At 34.0% G+C, this 12,775-nt stretch overlaps 2 protein-coding genes across 4 annotated transcripts; both read right to left on the bottom strand.

Annotated features, from left to right (window-relative positions):
* Positions 1-1,375: 1,375 nt before the first annotated feature.
* Positions 1,376-6,593, bottom strand: LOC107914698 (uncharacterized). Its single transcript, XM_016843703.2, has 4 exons — positions 5,364-6,593; positions 3,473-3,731; positions 2,524-2,701; positions 1,376-2,083 (listed from the first exon to the last, which is right to left on the bottom strand). Exons 1-4 carry the CDS (start codon positions 6,439-6,441, stop codon positions 1,544-1,546), a joined length of 2,055 nt encoding a protein of 684 aa, XP_016699192.1. The 5' UTR covers positions 6,442-6,593; the 3' UTR covers positions 1,376-1,543.
* A 2,003-nt stretch (positions 6,594-8,596) lies between these two features.
* Positions 8,597-12,775, bottom strand: LOC107914700 (PTI1-like tyrosine-protein kinase 3). Of its 3 annotated transcripts, none has more exons than XM_016843705.2 (8): positions 12,357-12,775; positions 11,777-11,930; positions 10,876-11,129; positions 10,606-10,732; positions 10,204-10,477; positions 9,630-9,762; positions 9,209-9,295; positions 8,597-9,060 (listed from the first exon to the last, which is right to left on the bottom strand). In XM_016843705.2, the coding sequence occupies exons 2-8, from the start codon at positions 11,868-11,870 to the stop codon at positions 8,935-8,937; spliced, it is 1,095 nt and encodes a 364-aa protein (XP_016699194.1). In that variant the 5' UTR covers positions 11,871-11,930; positions 12,357-12,775; the 3' UTR covers positions 8,597-8,934. The 3 variants fall into 3 exon arrangements, with proteins under 3 accessions (XP_016699194.1, XP_016699195.1, XP_016699193.1); XM_016843706.2 differs by having other exon boundaries at positions 12,543-12,762; XM_016843704.2 differs by lacking the exons at positions 11,777-11,930; positions 12,357-12,775 and adding an exon at positions 11,240-11,395.

The following is a 12,775-nucleotide window of genomic DNA, read 5'->3' as shown; positions in this document are numbered from 1 at the left end:
CATTGTTTTAATAAAATCAAATCGTTTATTAAAAACAATCACTTTTCAAGGTGATCCGATCACACCTTATCAAAAAGGATTGATGGCGACTCCCATTTTCGTTTTCATTTTCAAAATCCAAGTCAACCTCGTTTTCATCAAAAAAATGGTGTCAACAATATCTTTTCAAAGTTGGGACTTAGCGAAAACCTTCACATTTTTCTTTCATTTTCGCAAGATTAGGCATATGTATCTGCATTGACTTTATACCTTTAAATGTTTAGGCTATTGGTCTAGAAACTTCACGAATTTGATTCTATTTGAATTGTCTTTTTTATTTTGATCAATCTATTCCATATTTGTATTTCTTAACAAATTCAAGATCCTCATTTTTTTTCATTATTAAACTGTCCTACTAGGACTTTGATTCAAATACATCTGCAGTTAACTTACAATAAAGTGAGTTATCCTTTTTGAACTTCTGATTCATATTACTTTTTATGACGATCCATCTAACTATTATTTCTCTCCCCTAATGTTAGGAAAACTGTCAAATCAAAATTGTAATCACCAAATCATGTCATAATTGAATATCAATTTATTCAACACAGTTAAGAATACAAGAAGACTCATAACTAAGGTATATTCTCAACTTTCTTTAAATATTCATTTTGTGCATTGTGGAGGAACAACTTAAACATATATTGCACATTCAAAAATTCTAAAATACATTATATTTAACTCTGACCAAAAACCAATTATAATGGAAAATATTTATCAAAACTTATTGGCATGATGTGTACAAGTGTCAATTCATATAAAATTACACAGATAATGATTAAACTAAAAAATTTTAAATTGGAAAAATAGGAGGGTTGAATCTTCTTAACTTTTAAATACATGGACAAATCCTGATGTATGGAATCAAAGGCCTTCCTCGTATCAAGAGGGGACAAATTTCCCATCACAACCATTTACCAACTCTTGAGCATAAGAACATTATTTACAAAACTCCAACCCTCCATAAAAGCACCATGATTAATAGATATAATAGATAGCAAGCATGAAATTGGTCTAAACTTAGGAACTTGACCTGGGTTTGGGACCAAAGCAAGAATAGTATAACTAAAAGACCCTAACAGCTGACCAGAATCAAAGAAAAAATTGACAGTCCTCACCACATCAGCTCCCAATGCTTGAAAGAATTTGGCAGTATAGCTATAGAGAAAATAGTGGATTTAATATCCTCATCTACAACAGGACAATCCAAACCAGACTTAAGATTCTCTTCTAACTTGCGATTACAATCACTCTCATCTAAAACTCAAATTATGATAAACAGCTTAAAAATTCCAAAAAAAAAAAAACAGACTGAACCGGTATCATCCCTACCATGTACAAACAGAAAAAACTGTAGTTAACCAGTAGTAACAAAACATGTAATTTTTCCTCGTATACTGAACAATGAACAATTTGTGACTGATGTTATGAAAATACTGATATATTAAATAAGTTTTTCCTCATATGTTAACATGAAATGTTTCATAAATATCAAGCAAACCCTTCAGGTTTCTGACTGACCGAAATATCTTCCTGAAATTGTGGCCAAAATGTTTAGCATAATAACTTCATCATCGACCTCACACTTCCCAGCTCTCAAGTTAGCACACTTCCGGAGCAGACTACGAAGAGATGCACAAGTATCCGCATCCAGAGGCGTGTCGATTGCTGCACATAAAGCAAATAGCCACACACAGTTGCTCCTTGATAGTGAGCTCATGTTCTCAACCGAACTTATCCATTTCCTAAGCATCGAAACTCGAGCTACTGAGTCCATCTTTCGGATTGTGGACAAGGTCGGGTACTCACCACAAGCATCACTGATAGAGGTTTTAGGACATGGATTGCTGTGAGACGATGAAATCTCGTTGTCTGCAGCATTCAATAAAGGTACCTGGTCAGAACGGACTTCACTGGTTGCGTGACTGTTCAATTTCTCGATAACGCCACTGGCCGGCAGCTGAAACAAATCATCCTCTCGAACAGATAATTTTGGTAGCTTACAAGAAATCTCAGTATTGAGATCCTCCATTTGTAACAGGGCCTGATATCAAGAAAGGAAACAAAAGTTAATTTTTCTTTCAGGTTTTGAAATCTTAAAAGATAGCTTTAGAATTCAAAGAAATGAAAGCTTTTCTCCTATGTTGTTTCAACTTTATTTTTGTTGTACCCATGTTCGACATCCATGTTTGATATATATTTGAACATGAGTAGGGAGAAATATGTGCAAAAACTCAGTTTTAAAGACTCCATTGTACCAGAAAACTCAGTTTTAAACACTTTGAAAAGAGGATGGGGAAAAGGTTCGAAATAAGCATTGTTAAGGGATCTAAGATCGTTCATTCACTCAATGTGCACTTCATATATTATAAATATATATAAATATATCCAATTTCAAGGTTACATGTTTCTCTTCAAGATTATTCAATCAGTATACAAAGTCAAGTAATGATGGCAGAAGAAACAAAACCCGAAAGTACATACCAGTCGTAGCTCTGAAAAATCTGCAAGAAATGCATCCTCCCAATGTTTCAATGGCAATAAATGTTCCAGGCACTTAGCAATTTCAGGAATCTGGGGCATATAAACACTTTGTTCCTTGTCCAATATAGTCCTGTCAGGCTTGGCGATCTTTACTTTCGGAATTTGAGCAGCTTCCCACCTAAACAGGAAGTTAAGGACTATTAGTTTGATACAATTAGAATAGTCGTATTAACCATAGAAAATCTCTATTTTGTGACGTAAGATCTCCAACTGTCAATCAAAAAGCAACTCCAATGAAAACTAGACTTGAAATCTCGCAAATAAATGCAATAATGTCGAAGAGGTTTCCAATATGATTTATTATCCCAACAAAAATTAACTACAAGTAACACTTAATTTTGTATCTACGGCTCCACGAAACCAACAGGATAAGCAGAGAAGTCACCATGAGATATTGAGAATAAAGCACTGGAAGAATGTCTGAGGATCAAAACCATTCTAATGCCATAACATTGAATTGGCAACAGGCAAAAGGGCCGAAACTTGTAAGCCAAGGTTAGATGATATTCCATACTAAAGACCTAAACAAGTGTTGAAGCTTCCACATCTGCACCTCCACACTCCAACAATCTTAAATTAGTCAGACTCAGACATATGTTCAGGTTTCCTGAAGCTTGACCCTGAAATGTTGCAATTGCAAGGCTACAGGGGAGGACAGCAATTATACTAATAAGTACTGGAACTCTACAAGTATGCAAATTCTTTCACTTAAATGAGGACATGTTTGAGATAGTTCAGCAGCTGTTGTACTTTCTTTAGCATGATTTGAACTGTGATACAAACCTAGGAATAGGTCTGTGAAAATGGATAAACCTATGAAAGCAAAACAGCATTGCTGATAAAGAAAATGGATAAATCAATTGACAATTTAAAGATAAGGAAGGATTACCTGACACGCCTAAGATATTCTAATCCATCCTCCGGAGGACCAGAGTCGAAGTCAGGTTCCCCTTCTACCATGAAAGCAGGCCTAAGAATGCTGGTGTAATCTTCGTCACTGTCATCACCTTCATTACATTCTTCTTCCGCATCAACAAAGGAATCAACTTCAACATCACGAGTAGGAGAAAAACTGAAAGGATATATATTTTCCGTCTCATTATCCTCCATGTATTCTAGTTCATTACCCACATATTCAGAATAATCCCCTGAAAGCGATCGAAATATTTAACGAGTGCTTGTGCATATCAGAATATTGAATCCAAATAAACAGCAAAGCATTTCAAATATGCAAGTAAAAGCCAACAGCAAAACATTATAAACATGCAAGTAACAGCACAGGAAAACATTGCAAAATGCATGTAACAGCAAATGGCTAATAAAAGCTTTTCCATCGCACTTCATTAAAGAATATCATCACTTTATTACTTTCTAGTTACAAAGAATGTAGCATATCATCTGTACCACTAACACACATTAGATCTAAAATACCCAACAGCAAGACTCCAATGTACAATAGCCTATTGGAACTAAACACAGAAATAATGCACCCAAGTACACACAAGAAAATCCTATCAGTTCAATTGTTGAACATAAGGTCTTTTTCCAGATCGCTTCAGGCCATTCTTCAATGTACAAAGATATTGAGACCATTCCTTGTTCCTCTTCCAGCAACCACACCTGTTACAACAGAAAATGAACCCATCAAGTTGACACTAAATGAGCTGGATTCTGGTCGATGACTGCTCAGAATGTCTACGAGTTTCCATATCAATTAAAAGACACTAGTTTTTTATATAAAAAAGAACTGAATAATAGAGGAAAAGCCTTTTTTTTAAAGATAAAACTATGATTTTTTTTTTGGTACAAATGGCCTCTAAGAAGTAAAAAAAAAAGAGCGTAAAGAGAAGGAAATTAGATGGAAGACCTTAAAACAAAGTACATTTTTGCCATCAAAACCAGCTGAAATTCTGTTAAAGAAATCTACTTGAAGTTATCAAAGCCAACCAAAAAGTCATACCAAATACTAACTTTATGAAATCTTTGTCTGCAAAATACTTCCCATGTTTTAACTTGGACAAAAGAAATATTCATAAAATATATAAACTCTCTGCTGTAGTTTGAATGAGAAAATGAGAACTAATGGGATGAAACAAAAAATCCCCATTTTTCAGTTACAAAAGGTCTGGCACCAAATTGTAGACTAAAAACTAGTCGGTAGACAAGTATGAAAGGAATATGACTAAATATATACTACAAAATAGAAGGCGTCTTCTCATATCAAATGATATTCATTAAAGCTTTAATCACTTATACAGGGATACCCCTGAGCTATACCAAGGAAAACCTATGGTATCAAACTCACAGTATGTCATGTTTTATACCAGTTATCAAACAATGTATCAAAATCTCAATCATCCATTTTTCAGGAATCAAAGACTGAAACATTTGGTATAAAACTATACAGACTCATTCCGAGAAACTACCATCTTATTGAAGGTTCAAAACTAAATATAAAGCAGAAGGGAATGAAGGGCACCACACAAGGCTTTCCACTATATATCACACAATAAAATTCAAAAGACTGATATAGTTTCATCACCATCAGAACTATATGATATCATTGATGTATTTATTTTGCAGAAGTAAACCATAATCCCAAATAACATCAATAAAACTCTATCATATGATGTATTAGAACTAATGCTTTGGACTCTTGCTATGTTAAGGTAGATAGACATTCAACAAGGTAATAGATAGTGATAAATACAACCAAAGGAGCACTTAAATGTTGAAACAACACATCAGGAAAAAAAAAAGAGATATAACACAAAACGTACTTATAATTGCAGGAGACTCTGCCTTCTTTCCAAAGCGATGACGCGTGTCAGAGCTCGAACCCGAACCTGAACCGGTGTTCTTCTGATGCTTCCAGCTTCCCAAGTCCTCATACTCTCTGATCACATCTTTACCAAGACTATTATATACATCCCTCCAAAAACTCCTTTGTTCCCCAACCTTGGCAAACCTCAAAGCCTCTAACTCTTTTCTTGAGTACATTATCTTATTTTGAGTTTTGCTTTCTGTCTTACCCTTTTGAACTTCAAAAATTTTGGTTGATTCCATATGTCTCATAGCCACTGATTCCCCTAAGACCTCTTTTACATTCTTTCCCTTTCTTCTTGATCTTTTAGCTTTCTTACCATCAATTTCATGTTCCCCCTTCTTCTTCTTCTCATCTTTTACACTGCCATTTCCAGTTTTGGGGAGTGGAAATGATCCAATCAAAGCCGTATCATCGATGACTTCAATCTTTAAAGACCCTTTAACAGGCAAGTCAAGACCTTTGGTACCACTAACGCCGTTTCCATCATCAATCTTGGACGAGTTCGTTGCAAAACCAAAGACGTTTCCAACTTCAAGCTCAGTCAAAAGTCGTTTCTTTTCAGCTTCCAAGACATTTTCAGATTCCAAAGATTTTCCTTTTGCCACCCTTTTCTCCTCAAATTCCAAACCGGTCCCGAGATGTTCCTTGTTATCAGCTTCAATGGTGTTGACTTGGATATCAACTTCTTGAACTCCAAAAGAATCCTCTTTGCTTTCCACCTCATCCACCTTTTCTTTCTCGAAAAACCCAGAAAGAGAGACATCCTTTGGAGCGAAAGAATGAAGACCCATTTCTTGGTTTTCCTGAGAAAGAAGGGAAAAGCACTTGGGTTTCTTCTTTGGACTGCTATGATCCATAGCAGTTACTTCTTGGCAGCCTTGAAGGCCCGAATCCCGGTGGTCGGCGGTGGATTCATAGAGAGAAGGGGAAAGGTGAGGGGGAAGAGAAGTTTCTTGTTGTTGTTCAGAGCCAGAAGTTGTTCTCCGCTTAGAACAAACGTGTGAATCGGATTCCATCGCATAATCAGCCATTACTGAGAAAGAGCGAATGAATAAAGTGTTGGAAAGAGACGCTGGGGTTTTAGGGTGGGAGTTGGGAGGGAAATATATAAAGGAGGAGCAACAGAGGTAATCGAATTGAAAAAACAGATTGCATTGGGTTGTTTCGGTTTTCTCTTCATTTGGCCCATAATTTATACTCATTTTCTTGCTTCAAAGTATTCTCCATTATGCCTCACTTAAATTTAGCTCACTGCATTTATTTTGAATAATTTAATAAATTTATTTTTTATATTTATAAATTCTCATGATGACAAATTTTTCTCATCGGCCAGTGTACTACTTTTCGAGGTGGTGGATGTCATTTCTCCAATATTCTTATCATTCCACGAAATGTGAATATAAAACTACACTATTAAATTTAATTGTGTGCAAATCCAGTCATAATTAACCTACAAAAAGTAACATCATCAACAAACTACATCTCTTTGGAGATGATAAAGCATAGGCAACCATCTCATGTTAACAAATAAAATGTGAAAGGACAAGAACTACAATTAAAATTTCAAACATCAAAAGAAACCTAATTCTATGAACCTACTTATGCTTTTTCTATAATAAATTGTTATGATCATAAGTAATTTTAAAATAATAAAAATGAGTAAATGAGTAAAAGTTGTAGGTTGTTAGCCTACGCGGACAATTACAATTAAATTAACATATTTAATATAATATTTGATATTTGAACTTGACTTTTTTTTTTAATTTGGTACTTAGACACTTTTTAATCTAATTTGATATCTAAATTTGACAATTTTCCTAATTTGATACCTAAACTTCTTCTTCTTCTTCTTCTTCTTCTTCTTCTTTGTCTAGTTTGATACATAAACTTGTCAAACGTTACACAATTTACTCCTATAAACAAACAATATTATTTTTATGAGACAATAAAAATAACCGATGTATGACCACCATGTGGCAAAGGAAATGGAACCTTTTTTTATATTTTAAATGTTCAATTGCTTCTAATTTAATTTCTTTTAATTTTTAATTTAACATAATAAATTTCTTTTATTTTGGGTTTTTAACGCTCTTGTTTTTTTCTTCAACATCATCATTAAGCTTAGCTCAAAGCATAATTTTTTAACATGAGTTCCATCTTATACTAATAATATATTTGTGGAATTGAGGGCTTTGTGATGACCATACCTTAATTTAAGCATGCAATCCCTCTTGAATCATTCATGTAATCTCAACCCCAATGAAAAGTAAAATAGAGAAAACTTCAAATAACTGTAACAATTCCTGCCATTAAATTCCATGTAATCCGTCACATGTTGATAATACATTAGATATATTTGACAAGTTTAGGTATCAAATGTTATATTAAGGTAATAAAAAACAACCTTCACGAAACATTTAAATTTAAGAAAATAAAAATATTATATTAGGATAAACCACGCCATTAGTCACCCAACTAATAGAGTATTTTTATTTTGGTAATCGAAACTACAATTTCTATTCCATTACTAACATTTAAATTCAAATGTTGGAACGAATGAAAACAAGTAAGAAAAGTTGGACTGGAGTGGAACTCCTTAGAACTTGAAGCTGTTCGTAAGGATCTAGAATAACAAACATAAACATATTAGAAATCAAAGATGAAAGGAAAATGTGAAGGGTTGAATTATTTAGAATTAAGACAAAGTTAATAGAATGTATAAGTGCTGAGGATTAAATGACACATCATCATTTCCATTAATACTTATTAACATTTTAAAGATATTTGAGACGAAATTTAAAGTTTTTATAATTTAAGGACCAAAATTCAAACACGCTAATAGTTAAAGTGACTGATAATTAAATTTACCCATTATATTATATTTAACATCAGAAACTTTTTTTTTCTGAAGACACTGCATATTTTTTAATTTGATTTAATAAATATTACTTTGAAAATTTTATAAAAAAATACTAAAAGGTAATTACAATTTAAAAGGAAAACAAGTTCTCAATTTAAATTATAAAATAAAAGATCATTTTTCATGAAAATTATTTACGATTAAGATGACGAGAAATAAAAATAATTTAATTTAATTAGTGAAGAAGTAATCACTGGTCCAGAATAGAGCTAGACTTTGGTTTAATTCATTGTGCTGGGAAATAAACCGGACTGCAATAATAATAATAATAATAATAATAATAATAATTTGTTAACATTTCTATGTACCACAAGACCCAATCCCTTGCTTAATTGTACAACTCAAAAGGACATCGGCACCCGGTGACCAAACCCGGCAGCGGAGAGATCATATCATATATATCAGGTGATGTTAAACAATCCAACCCAATCCTATACATGGTTGTCGTATATGACCAAAACCAAACAAACAAAAAGAAAAAAGCAGAAAGAAGTAAATACATATAATATGTTGAATACATATGGAATTTGTAGTCAGAATGGAAATGAACTGTGCATAAGTTGCAGAAATTTCAATCCAAGGTGAAGGACTGCATTATCTGTTTTTATGTCTCTGATGCCGCTGCTGCCGCTTGTCCCTTTGCCAGAGGTTGGAGAGCCTTAACGACGATGACCATGTTCGGACGGAACTCGGATTCATACTGCACACACAATGCTGCCACAGCTGCCAGCTGCATCAACAGAAAAATATATGTAATGGAAATCGTCGAGTGCTAGTTTGGTTTGCATGTACATGTCTTAGAGAGTTCGAAAACTGAAAACCCACCCCCATCCCTAAGTTACAAATTTAAACTTGGGCGTTAAAAGATAAAAAAATACCTTAGCAACTCCTTTAGGAGGATACTCTCCATTTAGTTTTGGATCCACACATTGTTTAACTTTATCTTCACTAAGTCTCGGAGTAGCCTAAATGGAGATACAGAAAACAGAAATGTTGAAGAGTTAATCAAATATAAAAGGAAACGAAAAGATCAAGTCCAAGTTTTCATTTTTTCTGGTACTCGGTATCCAATACGTATGTTTGACACATTCAAACATGTGTACAGGGATATGACCTAGCATAGAAGCTTTAGACAAAAAATAAAAATAAAGATATACCGTATAGACACATAACTGTGTCCAACACTATTCAAGTTCGAGTAACATGGAAAAAACATGCAAAGGAAACAGAAATGCACCATCAAATTAGACAAAGGGAAGGGAAACGGTGGACCGAAAGAAGAGAAAGCAATAAGCTCACCCATGTAACAAGACTCTGCTGTCCACGAGGCATTGTATGGTCAACAGGTTTCCTCCCAGTCAGAAGTTCTAGAAGGACAACCCCAAAACTGTACACATCACTCTTCTGTGTCAACTGTCCAGTCATTGCATATCTGGAAAAAGTTGCCATAAATCAGCTAAAATTGTAAATAAAGATGCAGCTCCTCAGGCATAGTGATGCATTACAAAAAAAAAATGCTGGTTCCCCCTCAATCTCAAGTCCCTTAGTTTTAGCAACATGGACAGTGGACTCTACATACAGGCAACGACCCATTGGTGCTAGGCTGCATTTGTATATCTATCATGAAAGTGGCAGAAAGGGTTGGCAATTCTTTCCAGTAGCAGCATCAATTGGGGGAAATAGTCGACAACAATGAGTTAAATAAAGAAAAAAGTATATGATAAACTCTAGATGCAAACCAGTTACAATTATCTGCATATTGACATTAAACCTAACTAATTTTATACAAGATACCAAATAAACACACAGCACCAGGGATGACAGGCTGGTTCAGAACAAATAAACATAATGTAGAGGAGCTTAGAAAGCATACTCTGGAGCATGATAACCAAATGTCCCTAAAACTCGAGTAGAATGAAGACGAGCAGCCATGTCAGGAGATTGGTTTGAGAGGTTAAAATCTGCAATTTTTGCTTTGAAGTCTTCGAAGAGAAGCACATTGCTAGATCTAATATCTCTGTGTATAATAGCAGGTTGAGCCTTCTCATGTAAGTATTCCAAGCCCCTTGCGGCATCAATAGCTATTCTTACCCGCTGCATCCAGTCAAGCACTGGACCTGCTTGTGCCCCTTGAACCCCCTTCCTTCCTAAAATCACCGGAAATTGGAAAAAATAAGAAAAGAAAAACAACAAGCTAATGGAGCCTTCTTTGTATAACAAGACGTTAGTTGGATAAATCTAAATCAGGAACTAATTTTAGGATGGCCACACAAACCGTGCAATATGTCATGTAGTGATCCCATAGTTGCAAACTCATATGCAAGGATGCGGAGATTTCTTTCAACACAGTAACCTTGCAACTCGACAACATTTTCATTCTTCAATCTTGAAACCATGGAAACCTAAACAGATTAAATGTGTACGATTAAAAGTGTTATGAAACAAGCGGAAAACACAATATGACAACAATCTGAATCTGCATTAACGATAAGAATAAAGAAAGAAAAAACTTATTAAAGACCCTTCTTTCGAATTACTTACAGACCTGGGTCAAAAACTCTACAGTAGAGTCAGGCTCAGCGGAAGTATCTAGCTTTTTCACAGCCACAGCTTTTCCATTGTCCAAATTTGCATAATAAACTCTGCCATAGGAACCCTCACCAACCAAAGCCTTTGATCCAAAATTGTCAGTCTTTTCTTTCAACTCTTCCAGTGATAATGCGGGTACTTCAATAGGTGGTGCTGATTTATGCACTTCGGGCTTGACATCAGCTGCTACCCTTGTGTCTTTTTCCTGCCCTGAAAACGTGTAGCATGAGAGATCAGAAAAAAACTCTTAAGAAAATCATCAAAACTGATGAGAAATTGAACAATTAAACAGAAACAAGGAAAAAAGTTATTCTAAAAACCTTTTGACAGAATATCAAATTTAAGGTACCAGAGTAGAAGATTGGATAACATATCCCAATAAACTGAGGCAAACTTTTTTTTTTCCATTCGAGGAATACTAAAAAGAAAATTCAGAAAGAAAGAAAGATTTGAAGTCTTGGTTGACATTAGGTCCAAGGTTCGGATCTAGACAACCTAATCCCTCTCTCGTTTAATTAAAAGAGAAATTGATCAAAAGCAACCAAAATTAATCCCTAATTCTTGAATAATGAAGGAAATATTGACAAGAAACATAGAAGCTTCCATTCTGAAATGCAATGATTAGAATGCAAGGTAGATTTCAACCAAAATATGACATTATGAAACAAAAGAAAAAGGAAAATCATGAGAAAATAGAGAACTTCCTAATTTCTTTGCATAAATCAAGAGTACTTGAACAAAAGTCAATTGACAAAGACATACATACATACATACATACATACATACAAAGAGTACTCTATCACATATATTATAGCATTTGTATTTACCAGTTTAAGGTAAACATCAAAATAACATACCGTCTGATAGAAACACGGGGCTCTTGAAGTGCTCACTTTCATGTGATCGATAATTCTCGTTTACCTGACGGGTACAACAAAGCCACCGACGCATCCTTGCTCTTTTCTTCAAATACAAATCGTCAGTATTTTCTAGTTGAGGAGGAGCATGTACCTGCATAATTCCATAAGACATTCATTCATAATCCTACACATTGTAAAATTAAGTAAACTATGATAATTAATTCCACATGCGGTGCAACCAAATTTGCCTAATGCCGGGATTAAAAACAAGCTTAAAAAGGATACGACACATAACAGAGATTCAACATTCATCCAACAATGCAAGCAGTCAATACTCCAATAATAACATATTTAAAATAGAACATAGAAAAAGAAAATGTTGATAAATATGTAGGAAAATAATTAAACCACAGCATTATCTGATCAAAAAGCAATAAATTTAATTAAAAGAAGAAGAAGAAGAAGAAACTAAAGTCCAATTGAATTAATTATAATTCACAAATTAAACGTAATGAGATGAATTTTCGATAAAAAAAATTAATACATATAAAATTAAAAGAGAAAAATTAAGGCTTACCAACAAGCCACGCCAATTAAACTAGCCTTGGATTAAAAGGAAAAACAGAGAATTAAAAGTGAAAATGCAAATAAATAAAAGATTAAACGATAACCCAGCCTTGATTCTAAAATGGGTCGATGAAAATTCACGAAAGAAATCAAAGAATCAAAAGACCCTCAAATTCTCAAAACAAAAAAGAAATATCTGGCTTTTCTCTCAAATTCCTCTCCTTTTTATTGCAAATAAAAATAAAAATCTCCTCTCTTTCTCTTTCTCTTTCAAGGGTTGGTTTGTTATAAATTCTTTTTTTTGGTTTTTGAATTTTGTGTTGGAGAGAAAGAGAGAGAAACAAACAGAGATAGAATGAAATTGGAAGATTTTGATACTTGAAGGATTTTCTTTTTTTCGGTTTTGAATCTTTTTTATGGAAGAAAAAA

This window comes from Gossypium hirsutum, chromosome D10 (genome assembly GCF_007990345.1).
Source record: "Gossypium hirsutum isolate 1008001.06 chromosome D10, Gossypium_hirsutum_v2.1, whole genome shotgun sequence".
NCBI classification, from domain to species: domain Eukaryota; kingdom Viridiplantae; phylum Streptophyta; class Magnoliopsida; order Malvales; family Malvaceae; genus Gossypium; species Gossypium hirsutum.
Note: the sequence above shows the minus strand (reverse complement) of the source record. Positions and strands in the feature narration are given on the sequence as shown.